At 53.2% G+C, this 12,471-nt stretch overlaps 6 protein-coding genes across 6 annotated transcripts; 4 read left to right on the plus strand and 2 right to left on the minus strand.

The window, feature by feature from the left end:
* Nucleotides 1-192: 192 nt before the first annotated feature.
* N7510_005564 (Elongator subunit ELP2) lies at nt 193-2,680 on the minus strand (the record flags this gene model as incomplete). The annotated part of the gene is made up of 2 exons (XM_056977490.1): nt 193-2,484; nt 2,552-2,680. The coding sequence occupies 2 exons, from the start codon at nt 2,678-2,680 to the stop codon at nt 193-195; spliced, it is 2,421 nt and encodes an 806-aa protein (XP_056833522.1).
* Nucleotides 2,681-2,876: 196 nt separating this feature from the next.
* N7510_005565 (ubiquitin-related modifier 1) lies at nt 2,877-3,317 on the plus strand (the record flags this gene model as incomplete). The annotated part of the gene is made up of 3 exons (XM_056977491.1): nt 2,877-2,929; nt 2,983-3,147; nt 3,200-3,317. The coding sequence occupies 3 exons, from the start codon at nt 2,877-2,879 to the stop codon at nt 3,315-3,317; spliced, it is 336 nt and encodes a 111-aa protein (XP_056833523.1).
* An 87-nt stretch (nt 3,318-3,404) lies between these two features.
* N7510_005566 (bifunctional fructose-2,6-bisphosphate 2-phosphatase/6-phosphofructo-2-kinase) lies at nt 3,405-5,718 on the minus strand (the record flags this gene model as incomplete). Its single annotated transcript, XM_056977492.1, has 10 exons — nt 3,405-3,650; nt 3,702-3,878; nt 3,938-4,312; nt 4,363-4,482; nt 4,532-4,639; nt 4,688-4,768; nt 4,831-5,000; nt 5,072-5,169; nt 5,236-5,523; nt 5,705-5,718. The coding sequence occupies 10 exons, from the start codon at nt 5,716-5,718 to the stop codon at nt 3,405-3,407; spliced, it is 1,677 nt and encodes a 558-aa protein (XP_056833524.1).
* Nucleotides 5,719-6,390: 672 nt separating this feature from the next.
* On the plus strand, nt 6,391-7,570 carry tom40 (TOM complex pore protein TOM40; the record flags this gene model as incomplete). Its single annotated transcript, XM_056977493.1, has 3 exons — nt 6,391-6,699; nt 6,763-7,410; nt 7,463-7,570. 3 exons carry the CDS (start codon nt 6,391-6,393, stop codon nt 7,568-7,570), a joined length of 1,065 nt encoding a protein of 354 aa, XP_056833525.1.
* A 1,722-nt stretch (nt 7,571-9,292) lies between these two features.
* Nucleotides 9,293-9,916, plus strand: N7510_005568 (uncharacterized protein; the record flags this gene model as incomplete). Its single annotated transcript, XM_056977494.1, has 2 exons — nt 9,293-9,391; nt 9,677-9,916. 2 exons carry the CDS (start codon nt 9,293-9,295, stop codon nt 9,914-9,916), a joined length of 339 nt encoding a protein of 112 aa, XP_056833526.1.
* Nucleotides 9,917-10,536: 620 nt separating this feature from the next.
* Nucleotides 10,537-11,918, plus strand: N7510_005569 (GSK family serine/threonine-protein kinase; the record flags this gene model as incomplete). Its single annotated transcript, XM_056977495.1, has 5 exons — nt 10,537-10,728; nt 10,787-10,870; nt 10,929-11,277; nt 11,326-11,724; nt 11,785-11,918. The coding sequence occupies 5 exons, from the start codon at nt 10,537-10,539 to the stop codon at nt 11,916-11,918; spliced, it is 1,158 nt and encodes a 385-aa protein (XP_056833527.1).
* Nucleotides 11,919-12,471: the final 553 nt, after the last annotated feature.

A 12,471-nucleotide genomic window follows, 5' to 3' on the forward strand; every position in this document is an offset into this window, starting at 1 on the left:
TTTGCTGAGCGAGGAGTCTTTAACACGTTATGCCGTTTCAACAATTACTGGGTTCAACCACATGGCATATGGCGGGTTCTGTTTTATGGTCAGGGATGGGCATCTAGACCTCTCGGGTGGGTCGATTCAACATTTGCAGGAGTTGGTTTGCCTTTTCAACCATCATCATTCGTTTTTGTATATATCGATATCTCATGACAACATGTTCGAGATACTATATATCCTGGCAGAGGTATCTTCACTTGCCACTGCAAGCTCAAACGTACTCCTACCGTCAACTCCCTCCACAGGCACTGGCCGCCATGATAATGAGGTGATTGTCTTCGAAGGCGATAGATTCTGAGCAACAGTTACGATGTGTCGACATTCCAGACTGTCGCTCGCAACGCAGTGGATGGATATCGTTCCATTATCTTCGCCCACTGCGAACACGAATGTGTCCTTGTAGATAACGGGCAAGAAAGAAATTGCACTGACTGCGGACGTCACAGCCACAGTCGACTTGCAACTGAACGTATCATCGGTTCTCTCCCAGATCTTGACTGATTTGTCTCGCCCAGCAGTAGCGAAGACCGGAGTCTTCGCATACGGTGCCCAGGCTGCTCCCAGGATCATTCGAGAGTGACCTTTCGGGTTCGAAGTGCAGACAGTGAAAGTGTTCGGTTCCTGTTCACTCCGTTGGAATACAGCCCACTGTCGATCTCGCCCAACACTGAGAAGGTAGCGGTCATCCCGGGAGAATGCGAGGTCCGTAATAGTCAATGCGTGAGCAGCCAGTGAAGGTTTGATCTCGTGCCAGTCCGACGTATCGTACAGACGAATCACGGCGTGGTCGACTGAGCTCGCCTTGCAAGCGGTAGCAATAAGAGTTCGGTCATGACTGACAGCCACCGCGGAAATTTCATAGCCGTGGCCATAAAGCTTCTCGTGTTCTGGCCACAATGTGTACCGAGCCAATTGATCTTCCAGTGGAGGGTAGTCCATGATCAATGGTGCTGTGGACGGGGCCGTTTTAGTTGCTTGGTCACCAGTTTCCTCTTCTTGGACTGGAGCCTCGTCTCCAAGAGCCTTGTTGGAGAGACCCAAGACCGGAATCTCGGCTGTGTCCGGCATGTCAGCTTCAATGGATTGCCGGAATCCGGTGAGGGTCTCGAGCAATTGAGCAATCTGTTTCGGCTCGTTGAACACGCGAAGCAGTTTTTCGTCGGCGCCCGAAACAAATTGTGCAGGCCCTAACGTGTCGACGCAGTTCAGATCGTACCCATGAATCTGCGGGCGAGAGAACTCATGCCACGACGACTGGTTCTCACGAATCCATTGCGCATGGAGACGAGTGGTTTGGTCCGCACTGGTTGACAGAAGATAGCCACCGGTAGGCTCCCATTGAACACCGTTGGCTGAACGTATATGGCCTGAAATGCCAAACTTCTGCACCCAGATGTCTGCATCGGCATCATATCTCCAGGCTCTCCAGCTTCCTGTTCGGCCAAGACTCACTACCTCCTTGCCATCCGGAGACCAGAGCCCAATCCAGAATCCACCAGCACTACCAGTGGCCGTAGTTGACCCCTTTTGCACACTGATCTCGCCCATTCTCTCAAGAGACATCCAAACACCCGAAACCGAATCCTGTTCCCAGATGGTTATGGTGTTATCAGCGGAAGCCGAAAGAAGCTGTGACCGCGTTGGATCGGGGTTCCAGGCAGTTGTGTAAATCCAGTCCTCGTTCCCGAAAAGAAGAGCCTCGAATGTGATAGAGTATTTCGACCCAGCAGCTTCAAACTCATGAGCCTTGTTGGAGAGGGTGGGCTCCATGCCGCCTAGCAAAGGGTCGGCTTCATCAATGATAGAAGAGAAAGACGCTTCACCCCGTTGCAAGCGCCAAAGCCGGATATACTTGTCCTGGCTGGCAGAGGCGAGCAAGAGATCCCCGGTAGTGCTTCCCGAGTCGCGTGTAAACGACAAAGATCTAATCCAGCCCTCGTGACCTGCAAGCACAGCGCGCCGCTGGAAACTGGGTGTTTCAACAGATGATTCCGCAACATAAATCTGCACTGTGGTCGTGGTGCCCGCAACTGCCAAAACCAAGGGCCGGCCCTGGTCCTTTTCGAGTACGCGCAGCGAGAGAGACAGAGGGAAGAACCGAGGCTTCATCATAATCGTATCGAGCAGATCCCCATTTACCTCTCCCTGCGCATTAACTCGCCAGAGCCGAACAGTCCCATCGGCCGCTCCAGACGCGATCACGTCCGTACCGTCGGCCACCCCAATCGCATTCACGGATCCCGTGTGTCCACTGAGGGTATGTGCATAGATGTAGTTGTGCGATCCGGGGCCGTCCAACCGCCATATCCGGATTGTATGGTCGACAGAGCCGGTTAGAAGAAGTTTGGCGCCCGAGGAGGGGCATGTGTAAAATCTAACCACGCTGACCTTGTCGGTATGACCGACAAGCAGGGAATAGACCCCGCGCTGGGAAGGCTCCTAAAATAATACATGTCAGCCCCTGAACCTGCATCCCCAGGCGATGATGAGCTCGCCGTGTACTTACTAGAGGGTTCCACAAAGCAACGTTGTTGTCGGCACCGAAGGCGAGCACACCCGACTCAACATCCCAATCGGCGGCGGCAGGGTGGCGATTGCCACCAACGCTGATGTATTCGGTCGCAACAGATGCCATGACGGCTTGCGCAGGCCCGGATCCGCCAGGATTTTGTTTGTGTTGTTGCAATGGGCTGTGGAGAGAGACAGAGCCGACGCTTTTTTTGCGGATGAAAGAACTGGCTTATCGATAAGAATTCGCTGTCCCGCCAGTCCCTCCTCGTCTTCCCTCGACTTTCCTTCAACTCTGCACATAATCCCAGTTATTCTACGCCATGGCTCAATCTGCACCAGGAGACGGGGGTATCTCCATTGCCGTTGAGTTTACGTATGGCTAACCCCCCGTGGATTCATGAGAGACACTTTCTAACTCACGTACAGTGGCGGACTGGAGCTCCTTTTCTCCAACGAGCGCAAGCACAACGTCACCCTACCAGCTAGCTTAGACGACGGCACCCGGCCAAACATCGCCTATCTGCTTCGTTACTTGGTCGATAATGTCATGCAAGATCAGCGGAAAGAGATGTTTATCATGGAGGACAATGTGTATGTGGATTGGGAATCCATGGATAACTCAAAGAGCTAATTTCGTCTACAGTCGGCCGGGCATTCTGGTGCTTATCAACGACGCCGATTGGGAATTGGAAGGCGAGGAGAAGTATGAGCTGCAGCAAGGAGATAATATTGTTTTTGTCTCGACACTACATGGAGGCTAAATTATTATACTGGCATGGACATGATATGATGAAAAAGAAACGAAGCGACGGGGATACTAGACACAACACAACTTAGGAGACAGCCACCTAGACGACATCTTCGACGTGCTGCTGTGTGAGCTCACGAGGTGTGCGAAGTCCACTGGGGGTTCGGAGTCCACTCGCCGGAGTTGCAAGGCCGGACGGCGGGCTGCCCAGTCCTTGAATAGGCGATATCATTCCGCTTGGGGGTACCGGAATCTTCAAGTCCTCGGGGGAGTCTGGCACTATACTTTCAGGCAGATCGGGAATGTGGATCCTCTGCGCCTCGTTCTGATAGCTTTCCGGAATGATCTGGAACTCAGAGTTAGCCACGACTTCACCATACTTTCAAATGCGATTTACCTCAATGATCTCGTCCCGGGGGAATTCTAAGAATGGAATGTCTGCCGCGTTGCAGGCCATCAAGTAGCCGTACAAAACTCTCAGTACGCTTTCGTGTGCAATGATAAGTAAGTCATTCTGCTCCCTCTCCAGCTCCAGGATGATGGGCTCCAGACGAACGGCGAGATCATGATATGACTAGCACACATTGACGGTCAGACATCGCACAAAGTATATATGGGTTAAGAATTACGTACTTCTGCACGAGGATACCGGTGGTGGTAAGGGTCCAGTTCATGTTTGGCAACCTCATCCGGGTATTCCTGTCGGATCCGCTTCTCGGACATTTTCTCGCAGACTCCCGGTTTTAGTTGACTCATCTGAGACCTTTGCTGGACTTTGTAGCCATTCTCATAGAGGTACTGTGCTGTCTCGACCGTTCTGCGTCTTGTAGATGTCCAGACCTTCAATGGTCTCAACTCAGGCTCTGGTTCGCCTCGATCGAGCAGTGCCTGCTTCTCCAATTCTCTGTGAGCGAGTAGGCATTCGGTCATTTTCTTGGCGTAGTCTTCTCCCTGTTCGGACAAAGAAACATCTGCCTTATAAGAGTCTGCCTCTACTGACACACCAGCCTGGATGTAGGTCAGTTTAAGTGTCCAGCCATGCATGGAAAATCACCTACCCGCGCAAAGTAAGTCCGTCGTGACTTGATGTGGAGGTTCAAAAGATAGAACACGATGCGGTTGGACAAATACCCAAAGCTGCAGTTGTTCACGATCAATCGCTCGCCTGCGTTCATCATCTATGCCGAATGAGTATGCCAATCGATAGAATCAACTAGGTTTGCATACCTTGATGTAATTCAAATCCTTTTCTTCCATGGTCTGAAACTGGGGGATTCGAGAGGAGATGCGTGCCAGATAGTGCTTGATAGCATCCTCAGAGTTCCATCCAACATACTAAAACAGTCAGTTCGTGCTCTCAGCAATATTGAGGCCGGTACCCACGTCAGGAGAAGATATCTTCACCCTGCGAACGTTTTCCTCGATAATGCGTTCATCGTCGCACCAAGACTCGATGAATAATGTCTGCCATGAAGTGTCAGTTTAGTTCCAGACAAAGGCAGACAAAGGTAAATGCTTCTGTCTACCTCGATGTCATGCTTTGCAAATTCCTTCGCTAGTGAGCGCCGCCCGGAGGCCAACGGATTCACGGCATCATAAATGGCAATTTGCCCCTTTTCATTATTCAAAAAGTGATAGATGTCTTCTCGACATTTTCTCACAATCTTCTGGCGCAGAAGAACGGATGATGCAGTCGCTGCATATTGTTAGCAACCGCCTCAGTAACCCATCCCATGACCCAGCCGCAGGGACCAAAGCAGCACTTACCGTTGACGAAAAAGTAGTCATCAGGCATATCCTCGCCAAAGGGGATTGTGGCACGACGGTAGTCACCCAGGTGGAAGATTCTGGTTTTGACCCCAAGCCTAGCGTGGCCGTTAGTATAGTGTCTGCCACACTGACCGCAATATAATTAATCACAATATACTTACCATCGAAGGTACCGGGCTAGAGCTACGGAAATATGTCTATCGAAAATGTCCTGGATCAGTCGTCTTGGACGATGTTCATAGTTGCGGGAATGGACGTACGTTTTCCCGCGCGCGGGCAAACCGACAGTGATGATCACAATGCGTCCGGAATGGAAGAGTCGGCCGGATTCTGTGCTGTACAGCTGGGCTGGTGCCAGTTCGGCCTTCTCCGGCAAGTCATGGATTGCATCGACAAAGGTGGAGGACTTGCGCCGAAATTGAGGAGAGTTGGCCACAATCTCGGCCGTGCTACCTGACGTCAGCTCGAAGGCACATGAATAGCAATAGCAACTGGCATCTCCCAAGAAAATAGTCTGCCAGTGGGTAACGTCGACCATCGGTAGGTTATAGTCTAGTCTTTCTGTACCACATGGGGGGGTGGCACGCAACGGAATATCGTGTCCATTGGGGGGAGAAGGAAGCAACTTACAGAAGAGTATCCATGCTTGGATGTAGATCCCACCAAGTGTGGAAAAGAAGGGATCGCTAGCAATACCAAGTGATCGCAGTGACGACTGCAAAGCGGCTCAGATGGTTAGAAAAAACACAGCCAAAGAGGCAGATATCCAGACGGGGAGATGTTTCGGTGTCGCAAGCAGAGCAAGGCACGAGCGTTGGGGCGGTATGAGGTGGACTACGCCGCCCGACTTCGGCTTTTGTCTGCACAGGTGGAATCCCCAAGGTGATAGATGCCAGGATGAACAGGCTCTCCAGAAAAAAAAAATCTTTCTGGGCGCAGGCGTTGACGTTAGTGTATCTACTTCCAGCTCATTCGTCTCTGTCGCCCCGTGATCGCCCGGCTGGCTTACCTAAACCCGGCGGACGGCAGCGGCCAAAGACGCCAAACAACAGGTGACGGGGATTTTTCTCGACAGTCCTTGTTCCCTCCTGAAGTGTCCTACCCCCAGAATACTTCTTTCCGCAACATCTCTACCGCTCATCTGAGACGTTCGTTCGTCCCAGGCTCCTCTCTCTGTCCGGGCTGGTCTCAAATCTTGTCTTTTTCTCTTTTTTTTTTGGCAGCCCTTCTCCTCCGCAGGTCTCGACAGACTCTGTGCCCCGGCATCGCGTGACGACACAACAAGCAATTATTGACGATCAGCACCTCCGATCAAAATGGCCGATCTATCATCTCTCTCCTTTGTCACCGACAACCCCGCCGCCGCGGCCATCAAGGATGCATACACCTCGTTCGCCGAGCGAAGGGCGCTGCTCAACCTGCCCAATCCCGGAACCGTGGACAACATCGCGCGGGAGGTCCAGAAGGAGGTCATGCTGTCCAACTTCATGTTCTCGGGTCTCCGAGCAGATCTGACCAAGGTGTTCGGCATGTCTCCCCTGTTCCGCGTCTCGCACGCCTTCTCCATGGGCTCGTCGGGAAATCTGCCACCGTACGCTTTCTCCGCCATGTACGGCAGCCCCAAGGTAAACCATCTTACTCTCTCATTTGATTGAATTTTCTGGTCTAACTGGATATTGCTGCAATAGGTTTTCATGCAAGGCAACTTCGGCAGTGACGGCTCTCTCGCTGCGGTCTACAACTGGCGCTGGAACCAGTCGTTGGTCACCAAGACCAACGCTCAGATCATGCAGGGTGGCGCTCAAGGCCTGCTCCAGATTGACAACGACTATACCGGTTCCGATTTCTCCGCATCTCTCAAGGCATTCAACCCGTCCTTCCTGGAAGGTGGTCTGACCGGCATCTTCGTGGGCAGCTACCTGCAGTCCGTCACCCCCAGCCTGGCTCTTGGTTTCGAGGCAATCTGGCAGCGCCAGGGTCTCAACGCTCGTCCAGAGACTGCTCTTTCCTACTGCGGCAAGTACAAGGGTGAGGATTGGATTGCTACCGCCCAACTGCAGGCCCAGGGCACCTTCGCCGCCACGTACTGGCGCAAGCTCTCTGAGCGGGTCGAGGCTGGTGTCGATATGAACCTCCAGTTCGCTCCCAATGCGGCTGCCCTCATGATGGGCGGTCCCAGCCGTGACGGGACCACCGCCATTGGTGCCAAGTATGACTTCCGGGCCTCCTCATTCCGCGCTCAGGTCGATAGTGCCGGCAAGGTTAGCTGTCTCCTGGAGAAGCGGATCGCCATGCCCATCTCTCTTACCTTTGCTGGTGAGATTGACCAGGCCAAGGTAAGCACATTGTTTCCATGAACTTGAAGCAGACACTGATGATTTTTCTTAGCAAACCGCCAAGGTCGGCCTCGCGGTCTCGCTCGAGATCGCTGGCGAGGAGTTGATGGAGCAACAGGAGAAGGCCGATGCTGCTAACATCCAGCCGCCGCCGTTCTAAGCCATTCCGGTTCCGGACCGAGCTGTTCTCTTTCCTCCCATCACTCTCCCGATCCTAATCACCTCTTCACTTCCCCTGTTTTAGTAGTTCTCTTCGCTGTCCGATGTCTCTCTTCCCTCGGTATATCCCGCTCGGAAACCCGGTTCCAGGCGGCAACTGTTTGGCGCCATGGAGATTCACACCTTTTTGTCCTGTATAGAATCTACGTTTGTCTTTTGTTCCCCCCATCTTTTGGTCCGGTGTCTTCTTGTTACCCATTTCGTGTTTCTGCCGTGGGATTGTGAGGGATGAGATGAGATGCATGGATGGGGACTATGGAGAGTGCTGGGTATGGTTTGTTGTCACATTATAGACGGGTCAATGTAAAACAGGTTTGAACCATGAGTATCACTAGTTATGCCATGCATGCCTCAAGAACTGGGCGTCCAGTCAGTCACCTGATGTACCGCCGGATAATAATGCCCGTCGTATTATCAAAGCGGTGATCGGGGTAGTCCAGTCAGAGCGGATCCGCTTGGCCCATTCGCAGCAACCAATGCGAGGCCCACCAAAAGTCCCAGCTCCATCCACTTCCGGCACCTGAGTTATGCACATCCCAGCGCTGGGGCAAACCGTTCACCCCCCTCCCCACTTAATCAATGGTCAAAGTCTGTCGGCAAAAACTACTGACCCAGGTCCTGGATCGTGAGATAATCGGCGGATTATGTAGTATGTGGTGGCATCCACCCTGACATCATTGCCGACTCGCTTCCTCTGTCCCCGTGATTAACTCTCTATTTCCGGGGCCCATGAAACGAGCGAAAAAAATTAGATCCCGGGTTTTTTGATTGCTGACCTCGGGACTGGCTGCTTGAGAAAGGGGTCCGAGCTCCCACCTCGAATAATCTGGCTTAGTGATTACTACTCCAAGACGAGTGATTAACTAGTTAATTATTATTATTCTCGTCGGATGTATTTATTGGGGTGCCCACATTATTCTTTCCTGGCAAATCCGATGCCCCGAGGGATTCACGGAACACGGCCCTTGTTTCGGACAATCTTTCTTTTTTTCGAGAACGGTGAGATCCCGCGCCATACATCGGTCCCAAGCAAGGGACAAAAGAAAGGATCGTAAAGGATTTTTCGGCCGCCATCACGTATCATGAGCTACAGGCAAATCATCCCGCGCGGCTGGAATTCCTTCGACATGCCCCGAGGCAGATCCGTCGCGCCTAGATTTGGATCGTCGCGAACGAGGTAGATCCCATCCAATTGGACAATTGGGCCGTGCGGGAGAAATAATCCTGAATGAAACAGGGCTCGAGCTTAAAAGGACATGCCCAGGTCTGGCAAGAGGGATTCTGATTACATACAATGCCGTGAATAGTCAATCCTTTGGGTTATCTACACGCGGTAGTAGCATCCGGGACCTGCAATGACATGCCCGGGCGGATGTCACACCCGATGTCCGGTGAAGAAGATGGCGTGGGCCATGTGCACGACGGAAAGGGCCGTCGATTCTTGCCCTTGAAATCACGCTGACCCTGGGAACCGTATCCTTCGCGGGGCCAGGGCTGCTCCAATCAGGGCGAGTCGGGACACTGACAGCGATCGGCTGAGGCTGGGAGCTGCCAAGACAAGCAGGCAACACCACGACCACCACCCCCAGCCCTGGGGGGGTGGTGGTCGCAATTAGTTAGTCGTGGTCAAAAGGGATTCGTATCAAGTATAGTTCACAGCAGCATGAGAAACCCCGAGTCCAGGACGTCGGAGTCCAGCGTGGAGCAGCCGTGGGCCGAGCAACCCGAGAATAATTACTCAACGGTGGACGATTCGAGCCAGGTGCATCCCCAATCCATACATCGCAGGACAGAATCAGGAACATAGTGGTCCAAGCTCCTCCGGAAGTGGCTTTGCCACCAACGAGTCAGGTGCTGTCTGTCTCGTGACACACCAGGTGACCGACCGACAGGAGCCAATGGCGAGTGTTCCTGTGAAAATCACGCGGGTCACCAGACAGCGGACCGTATGATGTTATTCTCGGGCGTGACAGTTAGTATGGGAATCGGAGGTCGTCGAGGGAGCCGTGTAGGAGTGGCCAGTCAGTACCAGAACTGTTGAGTCCAGCGGTCAACGGCAGCTGCAGCGCCGTGCAGTGCGCGCTGGAATGCAGTCAGTTCAGTAACTCGTGTATTAATTACCGCCGATGATATCATCGCAAAGGCACCGGTGATACGGTACGGTACACTCGAGGTCCACTCGGGCCTATACTCCCTCAGCGATCATTTACTAGCACAATTCCCCTCGGTCGCGTTCTTCTATTCGTTTGGGATTTGGGTTTTGTCCCTACAGGAGAGTGAGTCGTGAGTGACCTGATCCTCATTAACCCACCCCCCGCTGGCCTGCCCCAAAATACCCACGCCAAACCCACTTAACTGGCACTCATTGGCCGAACCTCGTGATTTTGCCCCGTCTGTTTCCTGCCTCCCTCTTCCTCTCTCTCTCTCTTTCCCTTCCCACTTCGTCCCTTTCTTTTCCCTCCCTCCCTCTCTCTCTCTCTCTGTCTCCTCTGTCTTCCACCCGGTTTCCCTCTAACCCTTCTTGGCACTTGCACCTACTGGTGTTATTTTCCTTCCCTTACCCTTCCTGACCCGACCTTAACACCCCCCCCCCCTCCTTCCACACCTCCCACTCTTCCCCCCTCCACTTCTCTGCTCTATCTGCTACTCCACCGTCACTCTGCCCAAAACGGACGCCCCAACGTCTTTCCTTTTCCTTTGCCGCCATCCACTCTTGAAGTGTAGTCCTCCTTCTTCCCGATAGTACTTATCCTCTCGATACTGCCCCCCTCCCTCCCTCGCCGCCTTGCCGTCATCTCGACCAACCTCCGTGATGTCACAGAGTCGGCCTGGGTTGTTTCCGAGTTTGCGCATGGGTGGTAAGATCACAATCCAATTGATTCCCTTCGCCTGTGGACCCTCACTAACATGCTTCCCTGTCGCACAGAGGTCATCCGTGAGAAAGTCCAAGATGGACTGACGGGGGAGTCCAAGGAAATCTCGTACACACAATGCAAGATTGTGGGCAATGGTTCGTTTGGAGTGGTGTTCCAAACGAAGATGTCCCCCAGCGGGGAGGACGCAGCCATCAAACGGGTCCTGCAGGATAAGCGGTTCAAGGTAGGCATCCGACACACGCACGGACTCAGCCGGGGTTGTCACTGACTCGCCGTGATAGAATCGTGAGCTACAGATTATGCGGATCGTGCGCCACCCCAACATCGTCGAGCTCAAGGCCTTTTACTACTCCAACGGTGACAGGGTATGATCCCCGCCGCCTGACCAGGCCCCTTCTGAACTGACTGACAACCCCCTCACAGAAAGATGAAGTGTACCTGAACCTCGTCCTGGAGTACGTCCCGGAAACGGTGTATCGCGCATCGCGGTACTTCAACAAGCTCAAGACAACAATGCCGATGCTGGAGGTCAAGCTGTACATCTACCAGTTGTTCCGGTCGCTGGCGTACATTCACTCGCAAGGGATATGCCATCGGGACATCAAGCCGCAGAATCTGCTCCTGGACCCCAACACGGGTGTCCTGAAACTCTGCGACTTCGGGTCTGCCAAGATCCTGATCGAAAATGAGCCCAACGTCTCCTACATCTGTTCCCGCTACTACCGCGCGCCCGAGTTGATCTTTGGTGCGACCAACTACACAACCAAGATCGGTACGACAGTCTGCCTTTTGAGTCGGTCGCATGCTAACCAATTACTAGATGTCTGGTCGACCGGTTGTGTGATGGCCGAGCTGATGCTCGGACAACCCCTCTTCCCTGGTGAATCGGGCATTGACCAGCTGGTGGAAATCATCAAGGTTCTCGGAACCCCGACGCGCGAGCAAATCCGGACCATGAACCCCAACTACATGGAGCACAAGTTCCCGCAGATCAAGCCGCATCCCTTCAACAAGGTGTTCCGCAAGGCCCCCCCAGAGGCCATCGATCTCATCTCCGCCCTCCTGGAATATACGCCCACGCAACGCCTATCGGCCATTGAAGCCATGTGCCACCCCTTCTTCGATGAGCTTCGGGACCCCAGCACTCGGCTACCGGATTCACGTCACCACAACAACCCACCCAAGGAGATGCCCACTCTCTTCGATTTCTCGCGACATGGTACGCCACTCCATTCTCTTTTCCTTGGTATTTGCATATCTGCTAACACTGCTATTGCAGAACTGTCGATCGCGCCCTCGCTGAACCACCAACTGGTTCCCGCTCACGTACGGCCGGCTCTCGAGGCCCAAGGGCTCGATATCGACAACTTCAAGCCTCTGACAAAGGAGGAGATGATGGCACGCCTCGATTGAAGTTGACATGCGTACCCCGAGTGAAATGTCTATCTGTTGATTTTCTGTCTGATGTGACAGGGGACCGACTGCTCTGGGTCGGTGAAACACGAATTTTGCTGAACTTTCATACCCTGATCCAGCAGCATGGGGAGGAGTTGACACGGAAGGAGGCGGAGTATGAGCGAAGCGAGTGAAACCTTTCAGCCTTTCATTGCAAGGTTTATGACGAATTTCACGCAATGGTGGGAGGTCATGGCCTGGAGTTCTGGAGGTGTCCGAGACAGCTCTTTGGGAGGAAAAAGTGATACCCTTATCTGTGCGAGTCTGTCTGCGGGGGATTGCAAGACTGCATAGCTTCATCTCTCTCAGTCATGGGGAAAGAAACCTGGGTGCGGCAAGGATGGTCTTCATCACCGACTGCATCAGAGATCTTGAGGATCTCTTTTGGGATACACGGATTGCACGGCGGCGCCTGGCCCGTGGAGTATAGGTGTTGAATTCCCTCAACTTGCAGCGCTAGAAATCCCGTTTGTTCTTCCCTTTTGATTCGCGTCCTTGCTATCTTTTTTTT

The sequence above is a fragment of the Penicillium lagena genome (assembly GCF_028827675.1).
Source record: "Penicillium lagena strain IBT 129212 chromosome Unknown utg000003l_segment0_segment0, whole genome shotgun sequence".
NCBI classification, from domain to species: Eukaryota; Fungi; Ascomycota; class Eurotiomycetes; order Eurotiales; family Aspergillaceae; genus Penicillium; species Penicillium lagena.